Here is a 14,756-nt window from a genome sequence, read left to right as displayed (position 1 = left end):
TTTTGAACAACCTTGAATTGAATGAGAAAGCAGAAGGTAGTAGCCAAAAGATCCTCAATGCCTCAAACCCCTCTCACTGTAGTGTGATCCAGATGAAGACTCTTTTAAAATAACTTACAGCTAGTTTTACAAAACGATATTTGCATGAGAGTAGCAAGTTATGATTTACTCTCAAACATCTAAGTCATTTTAACACATGGTTGTAACAATGATGTACTGACCTAGGACCCAATGCACAACATCGAATAGACATCTAAACAACTAAGTTTACCTGAGCCTATGATTAGCAGATTATAAACAGGTGTGCAGACAGAAAAAACATCAAGCAAGCTCAGTGAAATTGGCTAGCAAACCAAAACATTAATTGTGAAAATTAGATTCAATCTCTTACCTTTTTTCTCATTTCCATTTGACCATTTCACACTTAGATTGTGTGCACCTAGTTTGAAGTGAAAATGAGCACAATCTCCCCATACGCTCTGTTTTTAAAATACCAGTTTATGTGTGGGAAATGGTGCATGCATGTTTTTTCGTTGTTTTTTTTACAGATAATTTTTTTGGGAGTACAGACAATAAAGGTCCCTAGTATATGGTATGCACCTTGCATGCATGGCTTTTGTGCACATACTGAACATTGTGTATACACCTGCCCCAGGGACAGGGACCATGAAAATTCAAGACAAAAAGTTTCAGATGAGTTAGGTTACCTAGCCCACCAATGGGTTAGGGTTACCTAACCCATTGGTGGGCTACTCTACTGTATTGGGCATTTAATACAGACCGCAGAGGCAACCTTCTTCTGGAGAGACTAACATCTGATGAGAGGCAGCTGAGCAGGCACATAACGAGGCCAGGTGAACAATATTAACAGAAAACTTAATGAGGGAGACCATTAAGTTGTCAGTGATAGCAGACTCTGCAATAAGTAAACAGTGAACTGATTTTCTACTTTTACAAGTATTGTGCCAAACTCTGAGGTCTACGGCAAGGTCTGTGCCATAGACCTCACTTAAAAACACCTCAGTGGGCCGCACAGTTGCACTTGGTGACATGTACCTTCGCCCCGAATACTACGGTTATGGTAGATTATTTAGAAACAGCTCCAAAGACTAATAATAGCAATAACACTTTCAGTCTCAGGAGAGCAATTCAGACGCCACTGCGCATGCCTGTTTACAGTGCTTTGTTACCTTGTTGTGCTATATATCACAACCTCAAGACTGTACTGAAGTTCTTTGATAAAACTGTAGCACAACGAATGTGTATGGCACAGAGGAATACAATATATCAGGATTTGGATATACACACAACACTTGTAAGTAGGATCAGTTCATTGTTGGCTTGGCTCTGTAAATGAGATTTGTTGACAATAAGAAAGATATAGAAAATCACCTGCCTTATCCTTTGATGATGTTTTGGAGTAATTGCCTAAAGTCTATACTCTTCACTTTCAATCCAGTGAAACTTTCAACCAACAGTCAGAACATTTAAAATGGGATCTTGCTCACCTTTTTAATGTTCTGCATAACTGTGACAAGTATGTTTTATTTCTCTATCAAAAGTATAAGGCTACAAATCACTGCTGCAGTTAGTTTGCTTATATTGACGCTTTTATTTCATTTCATTATTTCATTTAATTTTAATCTCACCACAAAAGTTGTCTTTGATCTCCCCCACTAAATGCCCTTCGGGACCAAATGTCGCAAAATACAACAAATACTGGTATTTAAAATAGTAAATACATGTCAAACAATCTAATGTTTTTTTTATAAAACCAAACCAGTAAAATTCATTCATTTTATTTACATCTGTGCTTTTTACCACTGTGAATTGTCCAAATGTCTCCTGTGAGAAAGGTCGGCTATTGTTTTTAGGCCAATTGAAATCTGGTTGACAACAGTTCTGCTGGCCCAGAACACAAAATTTTACCTGCTGGTGAATGCTCAATGTGTCAAATGTGTAAAGATGAATTCTGGTTCTCCCTCGTCCTTACTTACATAACTACCACCGAGTTGAATATATATTATGGACCTGCAGCACTTATAGGTTGCAAGTACAATGTCAACTTTGCTTGAGCTTGCTTTACCCCTAGCTTATGCTAGTTTGATAAAGTTAAGTGTACCCTATTTGCTAGTCAGGGTTAGATTTTTTTTGTTCTTTACACAACTATTTACTCAACTTTGTATTTGAACAACTGAGTGCAATAGGGATTTTGAAGAGCAATGAACAAACATCTAACAGCATCTAACGGGACCAAAGTGACATTTGCAGGTATGTTGACATGCTGTTTAATGTGTTGTAGCTAAGAAGCTAATTAGCCACCCAGTCTTCTAACTGATGTGAGCAGTGTGGTTTCCCCAGGGAGTGTTTGTTTGGTGGCTCCTCCAATGAGCTAAGTTGCAGGACAAGATATGTGTTCATGTTCGTAAGCTTGAAAAGCAGGAGACTTAACAGGAAAGCTAATGTGGGTTGTTGTTGAGAGTCTGTGGCTCTTGTGTAGCAAGATGCTATCAGGCTCAGTGGGACCATCTACTCTGCCTATGATTGAACGCCATGTTATTGCTTTATTCAAGATTTGATTTGCTGTATCAAAATAAGTACTTCAGCTATCTAAGTGGCACAGTATTTAATCGAAATAATGTTAAACTATGGGGCACCATAATGAAATCACAGAATTTAAAGTATGAATTTCTCACTTTTGGTTTCTGAGGAGAACACAGGACGAGTGATTTATAGAGCAGATATGTGTGCTGTAGTGGTCAAAAAACAGGCAGTTAGGCAATTAAATTTCACTTGGACTTTAAATGATAATGCTACTGAAGCTACTGAATTACACTACAAAACAATTAATCCCATGTTTTATCTAAATAAGTTTGAAAAAGTTGTAACAGTGCAACTGCTGACCCATCTGGCAGAGCACCAGTTACTTCATCATGACCCCTTTGGTTTTGACCTAAACATTCTACTAAAATAGCAAACTGTGCACTATTAGCTCATTGACATTTGATAAGGGCAAGAGAGTGACACCATCAAATTATACTAATTTCAAAACTAATTTTAATTCAAAATATCAGACAATATCTTATTAGCCCTCACTTTAGGACCTATTATACTGTTGATGTAATGACCGGACCAGAAGTGTATCGGACTGGACCGGAAGTCTATCCTGGAGCTGGTTGTTGTTGCTGATGATACTATGACTTACACATGTGGCTGGTCCCACTGCTGTAAAGCAACTAACAAAATGTGTAACTTCTATCGCTCTGTGGCTTTTATTTCGAAGCAGTTTTTTAAGCCTTGAATGAAAAAAAAACACAATTGTATCAGTCAGTTTTTTTGACAGAAAAACTGTTCTGTTTTCTATCAAAGGTTGAATTTTATAGGATGGAATTATTTTGGAATCCCATCTGAAATCTGACAAACATGTTAAAAATTTAGCAGGACTCCATTTGCACCTCAACAGCACACTCTGTTGATCTTTCACTCTTTCCGTATTGTATAACATCATGGTCTCATGAGCCTAAAAGAGTACTGGTCTTTATAATTGTGCCTTAAATATTATGTTGAGAGGGAAGGTCAGCCATCATCACAGTCAAATTCTAGAGAAATTTAAATAACTTAGAAAGCAGTTTTTGAAACTGTTTTTAATGACTGAATGCCCTCGCTCCTTTTGTATGTCTGAGTTGCCTTGGCGCAATGAACTCTACAAATGGGGATAATGGCACACTTTTGGACAGTCTCTCCTTGAGGGCATTCATGATGTTGCTATCTGTTGTACACACGAAAAGTAGTTGTGTAAGGAATGAAAAAGAGTGCCTGAGAGAGAAGAGAAACGTTGCCTACTTTCACACACCTTCGCACACCTGGCAGTAAAGGCTTAAAATGTGTATGATTGTGGGATTCTGTGTTGAGGGAAGCTGCAGTTTTTGAAAGCAGCAATCTGCCATCAGAAAGGGGGTTTTATGACTCTGTTAGTTGATCCAACAAGCACTTTGTTTGAAGTATACTTGAATGAAACGGCTATCGCTATATGACAATGACTGCATAATAATTTGATTTTGAGAAAAAAAGCACATGTTTCTAAAATGTTAGCTGGTGAATTACAGGGAGCTTTTTTTTTCTAAAATGGATTCAAAATGTTTGGAATGAATCCTCTCAAATTCAGCCATGCAACTTCAGTTGCATGAGCTACATCAGCTGGTTGGCATTTGCATTTACACGCAACACTTGCTGGCAATTATGACATATCCAAAAGGCAGACTGAGCTAATTAAGAGGGTAGCAGCAAGTAAAGACAGTAATTAAGCCTCAGAGACAGTAACACATTCCCTAATCACCGGTTGCTCTTGTCCCCCGAAGACACACTATCTTGTTTGGAATACCCAGAAATGAAGAGCTTTTGCCAGACACGTATGTCCCTGCATCACTTTGCCAAAATTCTGTGCGCAGCATTTATATGTGAAATTCACTACTAGGAAAAGTATGTAGAGGTCAGATATCCTTAATGTAATCTCACACCTTCAGAAAAATTGTTTGCAACTTAATATAAAATCTCTGACTGTCATGTTCTTACCATAAACAAATGTGGCCTGTGCTTTAGAGTGATTAGATTCTTTTTCCACAACGTCAGGCTGAGTTTACCCCCTCCACTTTGCCCTTCCATGAGGACTATGACGTATGTGGTAGGATCAAAGCGGTGTAGAAAAATCCTATGTTCTGAGGTGAACTATCTTTCCGGAGGGATTACAGATGTCTTACTTACCTCATGTGTGAACAACTGTGAAATGTTACGTGTTTCTCTACTTTTAAGCTGCTTTACGACTTGGCTGTCCTCTCATGCTCACCAGGGTCCACCTGTGCACCTGTCAAGACAACATTATACACAATAGCAACAGCAATAGTTGATACACACAATTCTGTACTGTTAGGTTTGTTTTTATTTCTCAAATGAACATAATATCATGCAACGGATGCAATATCGGACCATGATATTAAGTGTACTAATGTAGAATTGTTTCTTCGCATCAAAAAGTATGAGATAATAAACATTTGATTTGGAGCTTAAATGATTATTTGAGAAACAAATTGAATGTTGCGTATAATACTAATTTCAACATTTCTATAGTTGTAAGAAATAGACAATATTGACTACGGCAGGACTTAATGAAGGCAAAAAATGGCTCAAAATTCTCAATAACATGTCAGTCACAGGTCTCACAAATAATCCCCATTTTAAGTGGGTGGAAGGAAATCCGCTTTCAAACACAGTTATTCTGGTATTTTGTATCTTAACCTAATTGGCTCATAGTTTTATTACAGTTCAAGTCCATTGCCTTGCTGAGTGTCACTGCAACGCAGCATACTGCACTGTAATTTGATTGTGACCTAATCCTATTGGAGGTCTCTGAAGCATAAGTATAAAAGCTAAGGTCAGATGTGTGGTACCAGTCACCCAAGGAGGTTACGAGTGACAGGAAAGGCCAGCTACTAAAGACGACTTTGAAGGTCAGAATGGCAGAAGAGTGGGGAAAACAGGCATTTGCTGCAAGGCGAAACTATGAAGACTCAACAAGAGGATCTGCCTTTGTTTACACAAACAGCAATCATACCAAGGGTACAGTATTGCCATTTTATTTTATTAATAATTTGATGGGCATGTGCATTATATGAGTGATTGTAACAAAAAGTAAGGACCTACAAGGAATGACAGCAGAACTTCAAACCAGAGCAGATCATAATCTATTCATCTTTTGCCAGTGGTCGTCTGCTTTTTAAAGTTAAGTTTTCAATTAGATCCTGATTCAAATGTAATGATGTACTGCTGTTTTTTGCTCACTATTCAGACACTGAATCTGACATCAGAAAGTTAGTATGGTTGAAATTTGTTGACTTAAACTTATTAAATTTGGTTAATTGAGTGTGTTTGGAGGGACGTAATATGTGATTGAAAGCATAACTTACTGAATTCATTAAATTTGGTGTTTTTTTCAGTTATATTTGACATATTTGAGGATTTAGAGCTCGACAGTTTGAAAAAGTAAATATTGTTGCACAGTATTGTCAAACTTAAATGCAAGCATCAGACAGTTGTCCTATTTTCCTCACTAGAAAGCTTATGCACTGTTTACATGAATTCAAGATTTGTGTTATGTACACAAAAGTTAGTACTGTTGCTTCCTATACTTTACAGAATAAGACAATATGAACCACATTAAATTTTAAATCATGAGACTATATGTGAAATTGGTTTGCTTTTTTCCCTAGATCCCTTTGAAGGTCCGAATTACCACATTGCTCCTCGATGGGTTTACAATGTCGCAACACTCTGGATGTTTATTGTGGTCGTTCTATCAGTCTTCACCAATGGTCTTGTCTTGGTGGCTACAGCAAAGTTCAAAAAACTCCGTCACCCTCTGAACTGGATCTTGGTCAATCTTGCTATTGCTGATCTTGGAGAGACAGTTTTTGCAAGTACCATCAGTGTATGCAACCAGTATTTTGGTTACTTCATTCTGGGACACCCTATGTGCATCTTTGAGGGCTACACTGTCTCAGTTTGTGGTGAGTGGTCATATTTTTTTTCTTTTTCATGGAAAGGTATTTGGAAGCAGTTTGCAAAGAGAGGAATTCTTGGTCTTACATATTTCGTTAATTTCCTTTACTGAGTATTGTGCTTCTTTACACAGGCATTACTGCTCTCTGGTCCCTGACTATCATCTCCTGGGAGAGATGGGTCGTTGTGTGCAAACCTTTTGGAAACATCAAGTTTGATGCCAAATGGGCCACAGGTGGAATTGTGTTCTCCTGGGTCTGGTCAGCTGTATGGTGCGCTCCTCCCATCTTTGGATGGAGCAGGTAGCCTGTGTTTTTATCTTACAGATATATACATAATAAAGATCTTGAGTGTTTATCAGTTGACATAAATTAAAAGTTGTCTTGTTTCAGGTACTGGCCTCATGGACTGAAGACTTCCTGTGGACCTGATGTATTCAGTGGAAGTGACGACCCTGGTGTTCAGTCCTACATGATTGTTCTTATGATTACATGTTGTTTAATTCCCCTGGCTATCATCATTTTGTGCTACCTTGCAGTCTGGTTGGCTATCCGTGCTGTAAGTTATCTTACCTGCAGTTTTATACATCATAGAAAGTACATCACAGCCTGGCAGAATCTTATAATGTGCCAATTTATCTATCACAGGTTGCCTTGCAGCAGAAGGAATCAGAGTCAACCCAGAAAGCGGAGAGAGAAGTATCCAGGATGGTTGTTGTGATGATCCTGGCATATTGTTTATGCTGGGGACCTTACACCTTTTTTGCCTGCTTTGCCGCAGCCAACCCTGGATATGCCTTCCATCCTCTGGCTGCTGCCATGCCTGCATACTTTGCCAAGAGCGCCACCATCTACAACCCTATTATCTACGTCTTCATGAACCGTCAGGTTGGCACAACAGTCTCATTGTCACATTGATCAACTGCCTTTGTCTAAATCAAATGTGTTTTGTTTAACTTATTTTTTATTCTCTCCCCATCAGTTCCGCACATGCATCCTGCAGCTCTTTGGCAAAGAAGCCGATGATGGCTCTGAAGTATCCACATCAAAGACAGAGGTGTCCTCTGTGGCCCCTGCATAAACCTGTATGTTTTACATGTTGCATGAAAAAAGACCATTATGACTTGTACAGTAAATATTTATTTTCTCTTTTTTCTTTAGCTAGCTTTCTTGCAAATACAAAAAAAAGCACAAAAAAAGCACATAAAGCAAATAAATGCAAAGTATACTAAAAAAGCTTTCCATGCAGTGTTTTTTGTGTGGGCGACACTTGGCACAGATGGACCAGGCTCACTTCTCACAAAGAAGTTTTGGTGGCTTAGGATGTGCATTTGCGCTCTGTGTCACATTTTCTGTCTCATGTTCAAAATGAGCTCCGCAGCCATGGTAACTCATGCCAGAGACCAAACCTGCCAGGGGTAGTTCTTCTTCAGGCTCACAGATCAAAACATGTAAAAAAAAAAAAAGACCTTCTCACCAATCAGCTGTGAGGAAAGTAGTCATCCTTCATACAGGATGCCAATATAGACAGACATCACATATTCATAATTAAGTGAGAAGGTGCAAAAAGCATGTCTTTACACAACAGTTTATTAGTATTAATATTATATCAGAAATAAAGTAGAGGGCTGCAGTAAAGGTGGGTAGCAGCTAAAAAATACATTGCAACAATGACATGATAGCTGGACATTTCAGCATTTAGAAAGAAACTTTCTGGAAAGGTCATTTGTAAATTGTATGTGGCACATGTCCTCACATATCCAAAACATGTTTTCTACAAGCCACATGTGGATAGACATCTGTTGGCTCTAACTAGCTGACATGACAGATGGACCTCCACCAAAATATGGCAGCTAGTTCCAGTAATAAAACTGACCCAGACTACACAAAGTTAGCTCTTAGAGGTATTGAGAAATGAACTATGTGTATGTCACAAGCCATCAAAGCCCTTATTATGAAACAACATATCCATTTTCACTATATCAAACTTTTCTTTTGGTAAATGCCATGCACTTACACATTTTGACCTCAAAACATAGTGTTATTTGTGGAACTCATGGATGTATTAAGACCATTGGACACCGTATTCCAAGATAGGACCCAATTCTTTCCAATGAAACTTGCTCAGTAGGCGCAAACGCCTGGAAAACTTTTTTCAGCCTTCATCAGGCTTCTGCGTTTTTGGGCCTACAGAACATGAATGGCCATAAATTGTTCATTGAAATGGCTCTTCGAGAATTTTCCATTTATAGTGAACCTTATGGCACAAAGGTATGACTCAAATTCTCTTCCCTCTACATCTACATCTTTCCCCTCTCTTTATTGTTTTTATGGCAACCTCTTGATGAATTAGCATTTCAGAAGTTTCTCTTCCAAATGCCAACGCTAAATGTAAGTACTTAGAATCCAAGAACCCATTATTCAGAGTGAAATGATCAGTTGGGGCACCTGAGGCTTAATGTTCTGCTGGATTATGAGTCTCACCTTCTTCTCACACACTTCCTTCAGTGTCTTGAGCTTGGTGGTCAATCTCCTCTTATGATTTACAGGTGCTCCGACTCCACATTGAAATATCTATTGAAATGCATATTAAACAACAAAGTGTTTATTCTGAATACAAATATGAATACATTATCAGCTTTATTGTAATATTTGATGACATAAAAGTAGTATTAGAGTAACGTTATTTACATGTATTGTCGTTTGAGGCATTGCTGCTTCACTTCTGTATCCCCCACAAGCTTGAGGCACGGCCAAGAAAGAAGTGGCAACCGGCAGTGCAGTAGTGCCCCTGCCTTACGAAAGTCGGAACAAACTTTTAATTTAGGTCTTGTAGATCTAATATGAATGAGGATTCAGCAACTGGATTGCTTATTTCTCGCATCAAATTTGATGAGAAACAGATTTCGGTGGAATGCTAAGGTAAGTAAGTGAAAGTTTACGTACGTCATACAGCCCTACTGTTCATGCTCAAACCCCATCGACTCACAGAACTAGGTGCTCCAGGAGGGAGGTCTGCAGTTGGACCCTTCTCAGTGATTTTGCAGTAATTGGTACAGCTAGTTAGGAATAGCACAAGAAAACCAAAGTTGTAATTTTTGTATAATGAAATTTTGTGATAAAGTGAGCAAAATAATTTTGATTCGGTTGGGATCAAAACAGTTTGATGTGCAGGTGCAGTCGAGGTCCCGCTTACAGACACCAATTTGGGAACCAGTTGTTGTAGCCAAAATACAAACTCTTTTATTTTGAAATATTCCCGGATGTTATGAGTGACGTCACTGTGTGCGCATGTCCACCCTCTTGCCACACACGTGAAGTCTGAGAGGTTGAAAACTGAAGCTATGTCTAAAGCTAGTACGTATTTTTTCGTTGTGTGATTTAATACTTTCACCTAAAATTACCCGTGAACGATTTAAATTGTGTCGTTTCTTGTATCTTACAGAACAAAAACGAGCAAAACGTCTCGGCTTTCTAGGAAAACTGAAGGTAAGCGCTGCCCGACAAATGTTACCCGAGCTAACTTTTAGTGCTCCTCTGTCGTCACTACTGTGGTGACAGAAATATATTCAACAGTTGCCAAATGTATCGCTAAACTGTACGGTAGCTCAGCTTTTTCGTTCAAGAAACTATTATATGAAAACGGTGATGTTATTATTGATAGATGTCTTTCCAGCTCCAGCTAGGTATCAGTGTTGCTGACTGGTGCACTGCACAGACAGACAGATAAACTACTGGAGTGGAAAATATACTGTCCCAACTCCCTTAATCACGCTGCTTACGTGTAAATTTAGCATTCAGCAGCTTCAATGTCACTGTGTTAATCTATAAACAACCCAAACTACTGTGCAGTGTCGATGGATCAGATACTATCAAACATACACTGTATGGCAATGACATATCATCTAAGACTTAAGCACACACACACACAACATAAGGCTAGTAAAGAAAATTTCACGTTTGGACATCTGCTGACCATGAGGTAAAAACACAGATCTGTTGCACTACATTTTACCTGATGTTTTTACTTATTAGTCTGATTCTCAAGAGATTTTCAGAAAACTACTGTTGTTGATGGCTCAAAGCCTCACAGACGTGATGTGTACATAAATCAACTGTTCCCTGCTTGCATTGATTGTCTTTTAATGAACTGAAAGAAAAGATATTATTTTAATATTTGGCATGTTTTCCTGTCTACAGACCAAAGATGGACAAAAGGGAGATGCTTCAAGGCAGACAAAGAATAAAGAGCAGTCATCTGTGCAGCATGTCAAGGACCACAGAAGACCAGAAGAAATCAGGAGGCAAAGGGTGACTTTTGGAAACTCTTGCCTGCACTCAGATTTGAGTTTGCACTGCAAATTATTATTACACGTCTTATTTTGAGGGGTTAACCAATCTCTCGATTCATATTTTTCCTAATTAGCTTCAGGACCTCCAAGAAAAGCAGAAAATCTCTAGAGAACGAGAGCTGATGAAGAGGAGGAATTTGCTAAGCTTTCAGAATGACATCCTACAGCGGCAGAAAGAATTTGAGCAGAGGGTAAATGTCAGCCTGTTTGCGGGAAACTGACTCTATTTTGAATCACTGCATGTTGTGCATCATAATGATTTCTTTTTTTCTTGTTTGTGTTCACAGGAGACAGAGATGCAGAGTTTGGAGAAACATGTCAACTTTGAAAATGAGAATTCAAGAAAAGCATATTACAGAGAATTTAAAAAGGTATGCAGCTGCTTCATACATGATGAACATTATGATTTTAGATGTGTTTTGTACACACAGAATTATCACTGTAATTTGACATTAGATTTTTTGGAAATGGACATTTTGCTTTTTTATTATTTTCTTAAAGGTAGTGGAGGCATCAGATGTGATTTTAGAGGTTTTGGATGCACGTGACCCTCTTGGCTGCAGATGTCCTCAGGTGGAGCAGGCAGTCATTCAAAGTGGAGCGAACAAGAAGATAGTGTTAGTGCTTAATAAAATCGGTAGGTTTTGCAATACAAATTTAGAAAGCATGTCTTTTGGGAATTGTCTATATTTTTATATCTTGACTTACATGGTCTTACATTGATTATAGATTTGGTGTCAAAGGAAATCGTGGAAAAGTGGATCAAGTATCTTCGTAATGAGTTTCCTACTGTGGCTTTCAAAGCATCTACTCAGCAACAGTCCAAGAACTTGGTATGTAGTTAAACTATCATCTGAAAATGCTAATTAAGATTCAAATAATTAAAGCTCTATACTAATATTTATGATATTATTTTGCTAAATATGCATTTCACATAAAAACTAAACATTATTTTCTGTCTCCTGCTGTGGGCAGAAACGCAGTAATGTACCAGTGACACAAGCCACCACAGAGCTTCTTAGTAGCAGTGCTTGTATTGGTGCAGACTGCTTGATGAAGCTACTTGGCAACTACTGTCGCAACCTGGACATAAAGACGGCCATCACCGTAGGTGTTGTAGGTAAGCACCACATCCAGTAATACAGTGTTAACACAGGCTGGGTAGTGAAAGCAGCACATCAGTGTCATTCTTCTGTCAGTGTCTACACAGGGTATGTTTGTAAAATGGAAGAAAATAGATTTTAAGCTTAAAATTACTTGTATAAAGTGCAAGTTAAGCGTGACCCGTAGTACAGCCTGTGTAGACAGCTGTATTGATTAAAATAGAAAAGTATTTGTTGCTTCAGACTAAAAAACGCAGCTGAAATGTCTCCTGTGAAGACAAACCATACTACATTAGGTTTTCTTGTTTATGACGTAAGATGTCTAAGTGAAATAATTTTTTGCTACTTCTGTTTTGTAGGTTTTCCTAACGTGGGAAAGAGCAGTTTGATCAACAGTCTGAAACGCGTACGAGCGTGTAATGTTGGAGCCACTCCTGGTGTCACCAAGTAAGTATACACTAAGTTGTTGATCCTGTAACTGTGAAGTCCTGCTTGTTTCCTACCTGTTTTAATGATGAGTTTGTCGGACTTTAGATGCCTTCAAGAGGTGCATTTGGACAAACACATTAAACTACTAGATTGCCCCGGCATTGTCATGGCAACTTCAACGACTGATGCAGCAATGATTCTTCGTAACTGTGTGAAAATCGAACAACTTGTAGATCCCCTTCCACCTGTTGAAGCCATCCTTCGACGCTGCAACAAGGCACAGGTATGTTGTTTGCTTTCCAGCCATTTGCACATTGATAGATTGTGTAAGTCGCACACTGCCATGACATCAGTTCTGTTGGATGTGCAGATCATGGAGCACTACGGAGTGCCAGACTTCCACACAGCTCTGGAGTTCTTGGCATTGCTTGCTCGACGTCAAGGCAAACTAAGGAAGGGAGGACTGCCCGACACTGACAAAGCAGCTAAGAGTGTATTAATGGACTGGACAGGGTGGGTAAAATTTAGGATTTTTTTATAGCTTTACAAATGACAATCAACCACTAGCACTGTGTTAATTTCAGCATGTTGTATTATTTAGGGGAAGGATCAGCTACTTCACGCACCCTCCAGAGACACACACTCTTCCTACACACGTCAGCGCTGAGATTGTTACGGAGATGGGAAAAGCTTTTGACTGGGACGAGCTTGAAAAAGGAAATCAGGAGGTTCTGGCAGGTAAAAGAAAACAGGCTCATTTCACCCAAATCCCCCTAAACATTTTTCTCATTTACTTGCAGTAAGAACAATGTCCCAGTTACCCAGAACAGACTTCACTGTCAACAGTTTTCATTCAGTTACTTTAAAGTAACAACTGGAGCAGTTTTTATCTAAATAAAAGGCCATTGAACAATTTTTTCATGTGATAATTGTGTCACAGAAGGACAACTGAAATATAATACCGTAATAATCAAGTGTTAAAAGACCCCAAAGAAGCAGTAGTAGTTTCAAATTTGGATTTGCTTCTGCTGTGTTTCAGAGTCATCTTGTTCTGATGTCCAAATGGGATTCTGCATGGAAACCACTGGAATGACACAAGGTGGTGGTGAACCACTCTCGTACCTGGAAATGGAAGGAGAGTCAGTGGAAGAGCCAGAATTTAAAGATGAAACTGAATCTATGGAGGATGACAAGGACCCAGAGGTGTGAAACAGTTCAGTCCTTACAGCTTCAGTGTTCACTGAAGTATAACTTGTTAAGCCCCTAACTTTTGTAAAATGTGGTTCATTCAACTCTCGTTATGTCTGATGTTCTGTCTCATTTAAAATAGTTTGGACCAATGACAGTGGAGATAAAATCTCAGAAGTCGAAGACTGATTTACCTGAAAGTGATGCTGCATCCAGGGCTCCAGATTTGAAGGATATCTTGAATGTAGATCCTCTACAGCAGGGCCAAGCACTCCTTGCTGCCAGCAAGAAGAGGAAGAAGCAACAGAAAAGAGCTGGTTTGTATAAATATCAGCCTCAGTCAAATACTAAACAAAATCTTGCCTGTGGTGTGTTCTGGATATGAATCTAAAATCTAATTAAAACCTTTGGAGTTTAAAATCTTAGTTTACTGATCACATACACCCACACAGGTAGGCTTATAATATCTTTTTTGCTTTACTTGTTCTGTATTTAACTATGCAAATTAAATTGATACATTTTTCTTCATTTTCTTTCATCTGCAGACAAAATTGCCACCAAACTCTCGGACACCTTGACATCTGCAATGGACTTCTCATTTTCAGATAGCTGATTAAAATAAAAAATCAAGGAATATGTGTTTGTGTTTTTCCTTCACTGAACACTTTTACAGTTTTCTGTTTTAATGTAAGAAACATTACTATCCTCCTACAGAACTTAAGCTTCTTGGAACCCTGTTGTTTTCTTTGGTGGCTTTTCACTGGGTGGATTACACTCTGTCTCAGTCACTGTCCTGTGCAAACACTGAAAGTTTTGCCTTTAGTACAAATTGCAGATGCCTTTTGTTACGTATTGACCTTCAGAGCTCTTGACACTTCAGTTCTCACAACAGGAGCCATTAGTATCAAATATAAACTCATAGGACCTTTTTATGCATCACATTTAATTATTTAATTCTAAGCTAAGCTACAGTAATTACACTGTAACATAATTTTTGTTCCTGGGTAGTAAGTGTTATTTCCTAATTGCTTGTGCCTAAAAAGTATTGAAAGCATTCATAATGAGCTTAATTGAAAGACATATCAGCATCTTTTCTAAAACAAGCAGTAGAAATAGCTTAATGTATATGCCAG

The 14,756-nt window shown here is 38.5% G+C and overlaps 2 protein-coding genes across 3 annotated transcripts; both read left to right on the top strand.

The window, feature by feature from the left end:
- The first annotated feature begins 1,870 nt into the window (after positions 1 to 1,870).
- On the top strand, positions 1,871 to 7,647 carry opn1lw1 (opsin 1 (cone pigments), long-wave-sensitive, 1). Of its 2 annotated transcripts, none has more exons than XM_042403762.1 (6): positions 1,871 to 2,271; positions 6,264 to 6,560; positions 6,686 to 6,854; positions 6,945 to 7,110; positions 7,200 to 7,439; positions 7,534 to 7,647. In XM_042403762.1, the coding sequence occupies exons 1-6, from the start codon at positions 2,223 to 2,225 to the stop codon at positions 7,630 to 7,632; spliced, it is 1,020 nt and encodes a 339-aa protein (XP_042259696.1). In that variant the 5' UTR covers positions 1,871 to 2,222; the 3' UTR covers positions 7,633 to 7,647. The 2 variants fall into 2 exon arrangements, with proteins under 2 accessions (XP_042259696.1, XP_042259686.1); XM_042403752.1 differs by having other exon boundaries at positions 2,205 to 5,613.
- A 2,157-nt stretch (positions 7,648 to 9,804) lies between these two features.
- On the top strand, positions 9,805 to 14,259 carry gnl3l (guanine nucleotide binding protein-like 3 (nucleolar)-like). The gene is made up of 15 exons (XM_042403746.1): positions 9,805 to 9,908; positions 9,997 to 10,040; positions 10,752 to 10,862; positions 10,978 to 11,094; positions 11,191 to 11,274; positions 11,405 to 11,540; positions 11,633 to 11,736; positions 11,879 to 12,023; positions 12,366 to 12,453; positions 12,541 to 12,718; positions 12,806 to 12,948; positions 13,037 to 13,173; positions 13,475 to 13,638; positions 13,766 to 13,940; positions 14,169 to 14,259. Exons 1-15 carry the CDS (start codon positions 9,896 to 9,898, stop codon positions 14,234 to 14,236), a joined length of 1,707 nt encoding a protein of 568 aa, XP_042259680.1. The 5' UTR covers positions 9,805 to 9,895; the 3' UTR covers positions 14,237 to 14,259.
- The last annotated feature ends 497 nt before the right edge of the window (positions 14,260 to 14,756 follow it).

Source organism: Thunnus maccoyii, chromosome 3, assembly GCF_910596095.1.
Source record: "Thunnus maccoyii chromosome 3, fThuMac1.1, whole genome shotgun sequence".
Lineage (NCBI taxonomy): Eukaryota > Metazoa > Chordata > Actinopteri > Scombriformes > Scombridae > Thunnus > Thunnus maccoyii.
This window is presented reverse-complemented; position numbering and strand designations above follow the sequence as displayed.